General features: G+C 43.2%; 1 protein-coding gene across 1 annotated transcript; it reads left to right on the top strand.

Annotated features, from left to right (window-relative positions):
• The first annotated feature begins 10,316 nt into the window (after window positions 1-10,316).
• LOC126416863 (mucin-5AC-like) lies at window positions 10,317-11,234 on the top strand. Its single transcript, XM_050084747.1, has one exon. The coding sequence runs from the start codon at window positions 10,317-10,319 to the stop codon at window positions 11,232-11,234; it is 918 nt and encodes a 305-aa protein (XP_049940704.1).
• Window positions 11,235-14,749: the final 3,515 nt, after the last annotated feature.

Below are 14,749 nucleotides of genomic sequence, written 5' to 3'. Positions count from 1 at the left end.
AATCTATAAGTTTCGGTACCTTTTGCCCTCGTGTACATAGTTACAATGATTCGACCTAATTATAAATAAATCTGTGGTACTCAGACGCTCTGTTATGATTTACGGCAGTGCGTATTTTAATGTGATCCCGTAACTAAAATACGATTTGATGACGTTGTAAAAGGTAATATGCACTGAGACATAAAGTATACAAAATATAGGTTCATAGTTTTAAATGATGCTGACAGCAGTAACAGGAAATTAACTTTCAATAGATGGGGTATACAGTCAACCGGTTGCATGAAGTTTGTCGCAATAAAATATATGCAGCCGGCTGGCTGTATACACCATTTATTGAAAACACAGTGTGTTTAAGAGGTCCATCTAATTTCACAAGTCTGTGTCTACTACAAGGCTGAAGACAGAAAGTGGGATTGAATTTGAACTTACGCTCGTTAATGACTCACTGTGAACCGGGTCAAGATTCAGATAACACGTCAACAAAAGGCGTTTTGATTTCTCCGCTTTAACAAGTACAGGGCTATTACAAATGATTGAAGCGATGTCATAAATTCACTGCAGCTCCATTCATTGACATATGGTCACGACACACTACAGATACGTAGAAAAATTCATAAAATTTTGTTCGGCTGAAGCCGCACTTCAGGTTTCTGCCGCCAGAGCGCTCGAGAGCGCAGTGAGACAAAATGGCGACAGGAGCCGAGAAAGCGTATGTCGTGCTTGAAATGCACTCACATCAGTCATAACAGTGCAACGACAGTTCAGGACGAAGTTCAACAAAGATCCACCAACTGCTAACTCCATTCGGCGATGGTATGCGCAGTTTAAAGCTTCTGGATGCCTCTGTAAGGGGAAATCAACGGGTCGGCCTGCAGTGAGCGAAGAAACGGTTGAACGCGTGCGGGCAAGTTTCACGCGTAGCCCGCGGAAGTCGACGAATAAAGCAAGCAGTGAGCTAAGCGTACCACAGCCGACGGTTTGGAAAATCTTACGGAAAAGGCTAAAGCAGAAGCCTTACCGTTTACAATTGCTACAGGCCCTGACACCCGATGACAAAGTCAAACGCTTTGAATTTTCGGCGCGGTTGCAACAGCTCATGGAAGAGGAGGCGTTCAGTGTGAAACTTGTTTTCAGTGATGAAGCAACATTTTTTCTTAATGGTGAAGTGAACAGACACAATGTGCGAATCTGGGCGGTAGAGAATCCTCACGCATTCGTGCAGCAAATTCGCAATTCACCAAAAGTTAACGTGTTTTGTGCAATCTCACGATTTAAAGTTTACGGCCCCTTTTCCTTCTGCGAAAAAAAACGTTACAGTACACGTGTATCTGGACATGCTGGAAAATTGGCTCATGCCACAACTGGAGACCGACAGCGCCGACTTCGTCTTTCAACAGGATGGTGCTCCACCGCACTTCCATCACGATGTTCGGCATTTCTTGAACACGAGATTGGAAAACCGATGGATCGGTCGTGGTGAAGATCATGATCAGCAATTCATGTCATGGCCTCCACGCTATCCCGACTTAACCCCATGCGATTTCTTTCTGTGGGGTTATGTGAAAGATTCAGTGTTTAAACCTCCTCTACCAAGAAACGTGCCAGAACTGTGAGCTCGCATCAACGATGCTTTCGAACTCATTGATGGGGACATGCTGCGCCGAGTGTGGGAGGAACTTGATTATCGGCTTGATGTCTGCCGAATCACTAAAGGGGCACATATCGAACATTTGTGAATGCCTAAAAAAACTTTTGAGTTTTTGTACGTGTGTGCAAAGCATTGTGAAAATATCTCAAATAATAAAGTTATTGTAGAGCTGTGAAATCGCTTCAATCATTTGTAATAACCCTGTATACTGTAATTCAGTGGCAACGGCCTCTGCGTCACTTTCGTCGAGAATACATTATTCCTTCTACGACTCAGAGGACTCCACGGTGCCTGAAACAGTCTCACAGTGCTGGTTGTGTGTGTAACAATCATCGCCCTGTGCTCGGTCGAGGCGCAGAGCGAATTTATCTGAGCTTTAAAGACAGCCCTTAGAAGTTCCCTCGGTGTGCCAGGCAAGTGTTAGCCATTCCTCATGAATTAATAATTCTGTTCAGTGAAATTATAGGGAACACACTGAATATCCTCGAGGAAGTGCAGATAGTCACTCACCCACACTCTGAATAGCCAGATCGATCTTAGGCATCGGAGGATTTTGGCGAACTTCCGTCGCTTTAACACAACTGGTTAACTGCCTTCTACCGTCAGCATACGACTGTTTGTATTCAGAAATGCTATATTATATTATATTCCATTGAGCGTATTTCATAAACCGTGCATTATTTATTCCAAACAGTTCGTTATAAACATAGTTCACCAGAGCAGACAATATGTACTTTAATTAACTACAGATATGACGCGGTTGCATCCCGTACTGGTTCCACGTCCGTCGATGTCATCACCTATTATGGGAATGGTTTTACATGTTTTACGCTTTTATAAAGGCGTCTCTGCAAAAACCCTCGGTAAGTAACGTTACTTTTATGGGACTGTGCCGTTCGTTTACCATAACGGTCGGCCAGAGTTCCTGCAAGTAGTTCCTTGCAACAGGTTCACTCATTTTCGTTCTTTCCATCACAGAGGATAGCATTATTTATGGTATCAAATTCTGGATAGAGGTTTGCCAATATAAGTTTCTTGTACAACACCAACAATTACCAGTATGTAGCAATGGCCGTTTTCAGATTTGCTTAATGGTTAGTGATCTTAAACGCAGTAGTACTCGTACTTTTGATAGGTAGCTATTATTCACTTTCGTAGAACCGACAGACGTTACATGCCGAAAACATTGTTAAAATTTTTTATATGCTTTAGCTAAACGTTTTAAAGTCTGTAGTTATTTTTGTACTTAGACTCACCACCCCATATGTGCCGTTTGACATTCATCTGGAGGTCATTAACGTCAGTTTTACTATTGACAACAGCCTATAATCAGTCTATAATGAATTAACATTTTCGATATACAGTGATACAGCTGAACTATGGGACATCGTAGGTTCCCGATTGTTTCAGGACTATCATGCGACATGCGAATTCTGTTCTTTTTTTTAAATTCAGGTACAGCACACATGAAAATATCTTTAAGAAATTTTATAATTTTTCCCGTTTCTTATAAAATCTAATTCTACGTACCTGCAGCTTATTTAAAGACACATCACTTCAGGTTGCATTTGCAACGATGCGAAACCGGCAGTGTTCCCAATAAAGGACTAGGAAACAGCTAAAGCAGCCTGAAGATTCTTCATTCACTGCGCATTCCATTAATTCATAAGACGTTCTTTTAGTAAGAGCGGTTTCGAAGATACTTAAATATTAACAATGTACTTTCTTGGCTGTAGTTGGTCTTATGTACAAAACAGTATGTCATTCCTCATGAGTCTCTCTGGCGTGTTTTACGATGATGTTTCAGTTTCAAACTGTATAGGATTCATTTTGCAAAAAAACCCTCATGATGGTGATAAAACAACAATATACAGAGCTTCGTAAGTTCTATCAGGGTGTGGAGATGGAAGATAATAATATCGTTACTTTTACCGTTCACTGATGAGGCTACGTTCCATTTAAGAGGAAAAATGAACCGCCACAACATAAGAATATTGGGTCCACTGCAGGATGATTGAATTTGAGAGAGAGAGAGAGACAGACTCTCCAAAGCTTCATATGTTTTGTGCCGTTCCTTGAAAACAGATTTACGGCCTGTTCTTTTTCCGGAAGAGTCGCTTACTGTAATTTTGTAACTGGAAATGTCCCAGATCTGGTTTGTCAGTGGTTCAGAGATCACGCTGATACTTTCATTTCTCAATAGCACTGATCAATATGGAGCTGCCTCAAATCTGTGGCGATAAGAGGTGGGCGGACCTCGCATCGCACCACTGATCTCCAAGATCGTCTGATGTTACGGTACATGTATCTCTCTTTATTGTGAAGCGTGTATAAAGTAACTTCTGATACGTAAAGGGTAAATCAAGACAAGGGCAACACTGATATTTGTTTAACTTGCTGAATGTTAAGTGCCGCTGCATTTGCTCGTAATTGTCTTCACTGCTGAAAGGTATCACCAGCGCTTGTCTGCTGCCGCGGTACAAAATTGCCACTTTTTATGACAGCAAGTTGATGAAGCTACCTTTCGTGTCGAAAACTCGTGAAACTGCCAGCGTAGTCATTTGAACGAGCGGTTTTCTCCTTGAAGTTACCCTGGTTTCGCAGAGTCACTATTTTTTCAAGTCTGAACGTAAGCATTTGCACCAGCCATCGACTATTTTTACTGAATATTTACCAACTCACATTCACAAACTTCAGTAACGAGTGACGGGGTCGTACTTCCACTGAGAAAATTTGAGTCTAGTAACTGTTCCCAGTATCTCTAGATCGGGTTGTTTTGGTTTTGTTCGTTTCCCAAACACACGACGTCGCTCCCACACGGATCAGAATGAGATACGCTTTCTTGCTCTAACAACCACTGTGCCATCCTTACCTCAGCTCTCACGCAGTCTTGCAGCTATGGTTCTCTGCCGCAGTACCGTCTATAGAAAAAGCGTCTTGCTAACCTGTCTTGTATTCAAAGAAATTCAAGTATAGTGTAATAGATCTAGGCTCTTCCGCTGTTGTTGACTATGGCTGTTAAAATCCTGCATCTTATTAACGAAAAACATAAATAAAAAATATTACGAAACTTATGTTCAATGTCCATAAAAGGACTACTTTTGCAAAATAAAATTTATTCCCTGTTTCAATATTCAAAGAATTAAATTTTCCACGTTGTACATTCGAACATCGTACTGGCTGATTTGTTATTTCAAGTAATAATTTTTGTACTTACATGTTTATTTTCTTAATTTACACTTCTGTTCAAAAGAGACACGATTATGAAATGCGGTAATATATAGACTCTGAAACATTGTGTAACAACAGTAAGACACAGTCAGTTAATAGCATACATACAGTTACCTGGGTTGTCTGTCAACAATGCAACCTCACCTGAAGTGATCTGTGCTGTTGTCTAGAAACATTGCGAGTTCGTATATTCTCGCTCGCTCTAGTATTTTTTCGAAGTGCTCTGAAAAAAATGTAACTTAGCATTTAATTTAAACAACACAGTTGTGCAAGATTATTATTACCACCTGGAAAGAAGCTTAAAGGTCCATTTTTCCAGGTGGACACTAGTTCTTTGGAACAGGTATATAATGAGCGATCCTCTAGATCCTTGTTCCCCGTTAGACAGATACCATATTTGCTCTCACAGATCGCAACCATTTCTGTTGTGCGCGTCAGCAAAAAACTCGAACAGCATCAAATTAGTAATTTTCGCAACGCAGCGACTACTGATTTCCATTCAGCAATTTAGCAAAGTACAACTTACGTTCTTGGTATAGGAAATATTTTGAAATTTCTTTCTTTTAATCGTGAAGATATTTTGACCCATGTGTGTTCTCTGTATTTGTTTCAAAGGAGTATACTGTATAGGCCTTTCCCTGTCAGCACTTCTTTTGTCAGAAACTATGTAATTAAACAGGTACGTCACAACCGTTACAGTTTTGCGTTATTGGCTGTTCGAAGTGTGAAGCGTTGTAAGAATGATTGCATATCGAAGCCGGAGGGGTCCACACGATACATATCGAACGTGCGATAGTAAATCGATTATGGTAGTTTCGTGGCGGGCGTTATGATCAATTATTTGTGATCGTCACTTTTATCAGTTTTCCGTTGTTCCTTCTTCGGTCCATGTACATTACATTCCCGCCGTAATTATTTGTGATTTGATTGGGAAACCCACACGGTTTCTATCCATAGCGAGTGTAATGTTTGCTGTTTCTCACGTTTCTTCTGCAGATTGTCTGACATGGAAAACTCTAATTCCATGCATATCCAGCATAGACAAATGCTTGACTTTCTGCCGCATATATGGAGTTCTGCCGGACGAGGAGAGGAGAGTCTGTGGTGCTGCGAAGTCTGTAAATCTTCGTAAGAGGAGTGTCGACACTGACATACCGTAGCAATTTCATTTCGGACTTTGCGGAAAGCGAACCAGCATCAGGAAAAATACGTGGTTCGAGTCCTCCAAATTATCAAATGGTTATGAGCACTATGGGACTTAGCTGCTGAGGTCATCAGGCCCCTAGAACTTAGAACTACTTAATCCTAACTAGTCTAAGGACATCACACACATCCATGCCCGAGGCAGGATTCGAACCTGCGACAGTAGCGGTCGCGCGGTTCTAGACTGTAGCGCCTAGAACCGCTTGGCCACTCCGGCCTCCAAATTATCGATTCAGACGAGCGTAATTCTTGTGTCGTGCTGGATTGGAGATTACTCATTGCAAGCCAGAGCATCAGAAACTGAGTTATCGGCAAATACCGTGTGTGACTATTTCGGGTTTTGCCGAGAATTCTGTTACGTGGTAGTGACAAATGGTAGTGTGCCAATTGGTGGAGCGAATAAAATAGTAGACGTAGACGAATCTCATATTGCTAGACGAAAGAACCAGAGAGGACGACCTTCTGAAAGTGAAGTAGATCATATTTGCGTATTCGATGGGATAGAGAGAGAGTCCCGTAAGTGATTGTTTGTGAGGGTATTGTCCCGAGACTAGGTGACTTTAGTGGGTCTCATAAAAACACTTCATACTACCTGGAACAAAAGTCATCACAGACGCGTTTCAGTCGTATCAGACTCTGAAAGCTGAAGGGTTCGACCACGAATTCGTGAACCATTCTGTGGAGTTTGTTTCTTCGGATGACGCCATTCTCCTCACCCAGAATATTGAACGGCTGCGGAAGTCTGTCAAGTCTACCACAAAAAGAGAAGGACGTCCAGGACAGAGGGACTAACTGTACTTCTTCCAGTACCTATACTTCCACAACTTGTGTTTGCAGGGGAAAGTCGACGCATGCGACACTCTGCCGATATTCCTGCGCGGTATTGGCAGAGTTTACCCTGGCTATGGGAAAAAAGGAATTGCCCCTGTAGCTTCTACATCACATGGATTGTCACAAAACGATAACACTGACGACGAGTAAGGTACGTCGTCTCCTTTGAATTTACAAGTGCTTCTCTAACGCTTTTCTTTTGTCGTTGCTGTAGTGACAACTTGAAACATATTCATAGCGCCCGCCACGAGATTTCCATAATCGATTTACTATCGTACTTTCGATATGTATCGTTTGGACCCATTCGACTTTGATTGACAATCATTCTTCGAAATTACTCCGTTTTGGAGTATTGTCTGTTCGAAGTGTAAAGCGTCGTAAGAGCACCGCATTCACTCACATTGTCTGACAATATTTAGTGTGTTTCTTTCCTGCAGAAGATGTTCCGCCGGTTTCGACAGTGGCTGCCCTGCTGTACCACTGGGCATGGGAGCGAGGCCGGCGATCAGCCGAAAGAGAAGACCGCCCCTGGTCACCCACTGGACAGCATGGAGGTGAGGGGCGCCGTGGTGCCTGCCTTCTGAGAGGCATCGCCCGAGCAGCAAACTTGATTTAAAAGCGCCATTTTTCATCCATCACATGAGGACTCACTGTTAAGAGTTTTGCGAAACTTGTCAATCTTTCTTAGCAAGTGACTGGGATAAAAAACGGTGTTCTAAATTACTGCTCCTTTTACACTACGTTTTGAGCGTTTGCTCTTATACTGGTATTTGTAAGAGTCAAGAAAACATCTCTTTCGTCAGTTATGGGATTCTCTGTTCTCCTGTTAAGTGGTTAGTCCTTATACATTCATAGGAGTGAAAATTACTACTCACATAAGGTGTCAAACGTATTTTTATATTTATTAATAGGGGCCGGCCAGTGTGGCCGAGCGGTACTAGATGCTTCAGTCTAGAACCGCGTGGCCGCTACGGTCGCAGGTTCAAATCCTGCCTCGGGCATGGATGTGTGTGATGTCCTTAGGTTAGTCAGGTTTAAGTAGTTCTAGGTTCTAGGGGACTGAAGACCTCAGATGTTATGTCCCATAGTGCTCAGAGCCATTTAAACCATTTTTGAGAATTGATAGGGGGAAATTACGAGGAAAACAGCTGAGTGGAATGCTATATATTGGCCTAATACTGATTACCGTAAACGTTATTTACATTGTGTACTTCAAGATCAAATGCTGCCTCGTGGCATTGGCGCCACTTGGTGCGCTAAGGAAGCTATGAAAATGGAGCAGGAATAAATGAAGCATCAACCTAGGTACGATACACGCCGATATTGCGGAAGTGCACTGATTTAATTGTCTCTGAGAGAAGGCAGTCTCTTACGGCCAGGTGCCAGGGGCCAACCATTCGGAAATGGCGAACTTGGTTGGTTGTCGCGATCTATGAAAAGAGGTTGAATGACGGTGAAACCGGAAGTAGGCGCTAAGATCTGCGATATCCACTCCTTCTCACGGAACGTGGAGGTCGGAATCGTCTACGGTCTCTAGAGGAGGACTGGTGGCTATCTGTGGCAGTTGTCACGACATATTACAATGCCGGTACAGGCACAACGGGCTAATTTCCTAGTCATAACCGCTTGTGTATTGCGTTCCAGAGGTGGACCAACATCCTATTAAATATTCGGTCGCATTGTTTTGGGTCGTCAGTATAAGTTAGCAGTACACAGACCATCATCAAACCCTGCGGAATGGAAATATGCATCCTCGCCTCTTTTCTCGTAAGTGCAGAAGCAAGCTTACAGGCATGGTCCAGATCAAGTGATAGGAAAGCATCACAGTAGAGGGTCAAGTTGTGCATCAAATTGTCTCATCGTACGGCGTTTCGAGCAGTGATAGTCTTTTGCTAATGTTTAGTTTATTACATAGAATAACAAGCTCTTAAGGATCCATATCCGAACAAATAAAATGGAAATCAATATAATTTCAGAATATTGATTATTTCACAATACTGATTGTTAAAAAGTTATCATCTTTGTTCATTTGAAATATATACAGAGGAGTTGTACAAAAGAACTGGAACTACTTTAAAATTTTAAATTATTTTGTGTAAATCTTCTCTCAATTTGTATCACATGGAACACATTTAGCATCGTCTTAGCATCATCTACAATTTCTTTTTCTTACAGGAGCCATCATTTGCAACACACGTGGCATCTCCAGCCACGTCTGCAGCTACACCACGTCTCATCAGGCATGACACAAGTGGCGTCGGCACCTACAATACTAGTGGCGTCGCCATCCTCAACAAGAGCGACCCTTCGAGCCTCGTCGCCAGGCAAAACACAAGTGAAACCACCAGCAGTGCTTCTAACCACAAGCAGTGTGGCGTCAGTACCTACAGTTCAAGTGGTGTTCCACACAGTATCCTCAGTCTCAATGTGAATGCCGTTAATGAGCAGTATCAGCAGCTACAACAAGGGTAAAATCCCAAGCGCCATTGCCAACTACAATTCGAGTCACACCGCAAGCCCCATCGCCAAATATAACATGAGATATGGTGCCAGTCCGAGCAGCAGCTATATCTCTCATCGTGTCACCAGTCCTCTTGTGGGCTGCAACAGACGTCCTGCCTCCTGTCCTGTTGCTAGCTACAGCACGCATCCCTCCACCAGTCCTGTTGCCGGCTACAGCATGCGTCATGCCACTGATCCTGTTGCCCGCTGCAGCACGCTTCCTGCCACGAGTCCTGTTGCTGGCTACAGCACGCGTCCTGCCACCAGTCCTGTTGCCGGATACAGCATGCATCCTGCCACCACACCTGTTGCCGCCGGATACAGCACGTGTCCTGCCACCAGTCCTGTTGCCAGCTAAGGCACGCTTCCTGCCACGAGTCCTGTTGCCAGCTAAGGCATGCGTCCTGCCACCAGTCCTGTTGCCGGATAGAGCATGCATCCTGCCATGAGTCCTGTTGCCGGCTACAGCACGCTTCCTGCCATGAGTCCTATTGCTGGCTACAGCATGCGTTCTGCCACCAGTCCTGTTGCTGGATACAGCATGAATCCTGCCACCAGTCCTGTTGCTGGATACAGCACGCATCCTTCCACCAGGCCTGTTGCCAGCTACAGCACGCTTCCTGCCACGAGTCCTGTTGCCAGCTAAGGCACGTGTCCTGCCACCAGTCCTTTTGCCGGATAGAGCATGCATCCTGCCACCAGTCCTGTTGACAGCTACAGCACACTTCCTGCCACGAGTCCTGTTGCCAGCTAAGGCACGCGTCCTGCCACCAGTCCTATTGCCAGATAGAGCATGCATCTTGCCAACAGTCCTGTTGCCGGCTACAGCACGCATCCTGCCATGAGTCCTGTTGCCAGCTAAGGCACGAGTCCAGCCACCAGTCCTGTTGCCAGATACAGCATGCGTCCTGCCGCTAGACCTGTTGCCGGCTACAGCATACGTCCTACCACCAGACCTGTTGCCGGATACAGCGCGCGTCCTTCCACCAGTCCTGTTGCTGGCTACAACATGCGTCCTTCCACCAGTCCTGTTGCTGGCTACACCACATGTCCTTCCACCAGTCCTGTTGCCGGCTACAGCACATGTCCTGCCACCAGACCTGTTGCCGGATACAGCACGCATCCTTCCACCAGTACTGTTGCCAGCTACAACATGCGTCCTTCCAGCAGTCCAGTTGCCGGCTACACCACATGTCCTGCCACCAGTCCTGTTGCTGGCAATAGCACATGTCCTGCCACCAGACCTGTTGCCGGATACAGTGTGCGTTCTTCCACCAGTCCTGTTGCCGGCTACACCACATGCCCTGCCACCAGCCCTGTTGCCGGCTACAGCACACGTCCTCCCACCAGACCTGTTGCTGGATACAGCATGCGTCCTTCCACCAGTCCTGTTGCCGGCTACAGCATGCATCCTGCCACCAGTCCTGCTGCTGGCTACAACACATGTCCTGCCACCGGTCCTGTTGACAGCTACAGCACGTGTCCTTCCACCAGTCCTGTCGCCAACTACAGCAAGTGTCCTGCCACCAGTATTGTTGCCGGCTACAACACATGTCCTGCCACCAGTCCTGTTGGCGGATACAGCACACGTCCTACCACCAGTGCTGTTGCCGGCTACAGCATGGGTCCTTCCACCAGTCCTGTTGCCGGCTACACCACATGTCCTGCCATCTGTCCTGTTGCCAGCTACAGCATGTGTCCTGCCACTGCTCCTTTTGCTGGCTACACCACGTGTCCTGCCACCGGTCCAGTTGCTTGTTACAACACGCATCCTGCCCTCGGTCCTTTTACTGACTACAATATGATTCTTGTCACATGATTGTGAATTTCAGGGAAATATATGATTTGTTCATTTCACACTTTTGACGAAATAAAAATAAAATTTTGTGTTTTACATACTGAGTAAATTTCTAACAAAGCTGATATGTCTTTGGCTTCATGTTAATCTAATCAGTAAAACATGTTCTAATACTTTTCTAGTACTTCACAACTGATCCTAAGTAAATTTCCAGATGCTAATTCTACTGCAGTGTTAGCTGATATGAGAAGAAAGCGTTGTTGTTTAAAGGTTAAAGACACGAATGGAGCATTATGACTACCGAGCAGACAGCTTAACATCTCTCGAATGGCTATGATTGAGTCGAAATATTGGAAAGCGTGTTGCCCAGCATTTGAGTTTTACAGATCAATCACGTTTTGAATGAAATTTAATTTGAAACAATCTTGCTTTGTGACTAGATTAGATACTTGGTAGCAGCTAATTTTTCTTTGTGATTATTCATAGGTACACCAAGAGGGTCATACCTGCTAGAAACAATTTGTGGAGCAAGAGACTGTGTGTGTGTGTGCCTGCAAAATTCGACGACTGCTTCACATTTGCATCAAAACAACCAAAAGTTCAATACTTTTAAAGGCACTTTATTCTGTCGAACCCCATCACAGTTAATAGAGTGCTGCAGGAAGAACTCGTATGTGAAAATTCGATTCATGCTTTTTAGAGAAATGGCATCAACAGGGTTCAAAGAGCTGCTCACACATCATCTATGCTGATAGTCACGCTTATGCCCCAGTTAGATCTAAACAATTGTGCATATGCATTCAGTAGTACTTTCTCCTGCACGTAAAATTTCTAAATAATACACATCATAAAATGTATCAACCACTGAAATTGCATATTACTGCATGTACTCCGTACACTTTTGTATTTGCTCCAGGCAGTAAATACTGTACCTATCTACAAATTTCCGGTATCCGGTCCCTCAAAGACTTTTCCTGAGATGATGCTAATACTGTGTGATGAGTCACATAGGAGTTTAGCTATAACTCTTACATTCCAACCATTTTGTCATATTATGACAGTTTTTTTTTTTTTTTACTTTTTTACTGGTACATGTTATGGAGTCGACTTCGCTATTGCTCTCGTCTACAAACAAGTATCCGATTTCAACGAACACGGTTTCCACTTGAGACATTCCTGATTTCTAGATTTAATGTTTAAAAGGGTATGACTCATAGGTATCAAGTTAAGTAAGTCAAACAAATTGAAAAAATAAACTGGAACTCTCCTATAGTGGCTCCTTTTCGTAGCGGTAAACCTTAGAGATGCTGCACATCGGACTATAACCTACGCCCAACGAACAAGACGGTCAGTGAACCAAAATAAGTCTGAACCATGGGAAGTATAACATACCCTGTGCTGCTCCACATTTATTTCAGCGTATCAGGGGAGTATGTGACTAAGATAAACACAGGCACCAACGCGAAGGAATATCTGTCACATATTTTCAATTCTTTTGCTTCTTGACAATGGTATAAAGACGGGTCACAGATGTTCCTCAGGATTCTTGAGGGTAATTAATCAGTTGTTTGCCCTCATGTGTAGTGACGAGTTGCTGACATCATTTTACGCACAGTATTCCCACTACTGATCCAGCAGTCTTCTTCAGTAGCCTCTGATTGTGATGTTATTTGTACTCCCTGCCCGAATCTCGGAGACAGGACACACTCACTGAGCGTGAGAAATGTAACGCTTGCTGCCCAAAATACGCCGCGTGGCCCTTAGTGGAACTCATACTTTTTCACTGTCACCTACACGCGGCAGAACGTCAAACACTTACGCCTCGATGGTGGTATGATACAGCCAATCAGGAGCAGAGGTAAATGGATATTAACAAATGATTATGTTTCACGGACAATGCATGAAGGACACAGAACGTAGACAAGACGATACTTGATTTAGGATAAGGTGGTATTTAGAATAGTACAATAGCATTAATAGTTTTGTGGTCATAAATCACAATAAATATGTGGAACTTGCAATAATTGTATTATTATAGTAAAATTTTTATTATAACGTTCTCGCAGTCATTATGCCTCCACTGACATGTAAAATCTTTATTGCAGCACTCGTAATTTAACGAACACAGTTAACAATTAACAAACACATATGGCATTGCATGCACAATGTCGATTTTTATCGATGTCGATTTTTATCGAGGAAACAGTTGCACTAATAGTAACAACTTAGCTAATAATTTACATTCGAAAATCACGTGACACTGAACAAGTACACAGATCTTTCCGTATTGTAAATAGTATGTATAGTACGTAACTAAGTAGTTTCAGAAGAAACAGTTTGATCCAAAACTGCCAGACTCGAAGGCATCCTGATGTCACTGGCTCGGTTAGAGACATCATCGGTCGTCTATTTCCCTTTCTCCGTAGTTGCTCTTTCCCATCCTATATTTTTTTTAATCTACTTACGCATCTTAATAACTGATGTATCACATCCTAGACTTATTTTATATTTAATTATTTTATTATATACAAAAAAAATAATAAACTACATTTTTTTTGTAGAATTGTAATCAAAAGAGATAATTCCCAAACAAACTGAGAAACTGGGAGATATGAAGTGGTCTGCCTCTTCGTGGCTTTGGGCGGGCTACATCAACGGTAGCCAGAAGCTACCACAACTTGCTACTGTTCACGATGACCGAGAGACAAATAACATCTAGGCTGGGTATGTTATAACGAATCAGTTGTAATAAGAGAAGAAGGAGCCTTATAACCGTAGGCAGCTGGTTACCCATCCGGCGTAACGGAGAAAAAACGTTCAATTAGCAGCTGTGCCAACCGGAAGAAGTGCTGTTCTTTAACCAGCGGTCCCGCATGCGAAGAGGATGGGAGGTAGAAAGAAATCGTATTGTGTCCCAGGTGTTCTGATGAGCAACTTCTGTCTCAGTACAGAGTACAGAAATTATCTGTTTGAGAACATTGCTGTACGTGTGAAATATAGTAATGTAGTGGGCGACAGAGGATAGAGAAGATTCCCCCCGATATAGAAAGACCTTGGCTTTAACTTCTTCTTAAAGATATTACTAACAGGAAATATGTCTTCCGGCTATTACTTAAATCGCAATCCAGGTACAAATTTCCTAGTAACGCATGAAAAGTCAAAATTTTCTTCACGGCGGAAAAAAAGTAATTTCCTGGTGATACAATGTCAGTTCAGAGCTATGATCGAAGAGAAAATGATGTGGACATTCACTTTTTTACCTCAACACTTATGCATTCTTGAAGTAATAGTAACAGTTTAGATTTTAAACTGATAAACAATACAATTATCTAAGAATGTGGACGCAGTGGTCCATTCCATTAGTCTCTCGATTCACATCAAAAATACCTTCCATGACCTCAGAGATGACAACTAAACGCATATTCATTGCGTTCATGTTAAGATAAGGTACTTGGATACATTTACAGATTTTCAGGAATGGTCTCCAAAAAGCTTAAATAAATCATCAGTTCCAGTACCCCTTGTTTTGAATACCT

Source organism: Schistocerca serialis, chromosome 8 (assembly GCF_023864345.2).
Source record: "Schistocerca serialis cubense isolate TAMUIC-IGC-003099 chromosome 8, iqSchSeri2.2, whole genome shotgun sequence".
Lineage (NCBI taxonomy): Eukaryota > Metazoa > Arthropoda > Insecta > Orthoptera > Acrididae > Schistocerca > Schistocerca serialis.
This window is presented reverse-complemented; position numbering and strand designations above follow the sequence as displayed.

Excerpts from the sequence above, each read along its gene's own strand:
- LOC126416863 (XM_050084747.1), top strand. The coding sequence starts at position 10,317 with ATGCGTCCTGCCGCTAGACCTGTTGCCGGCTACAGCATACGTCCTACC.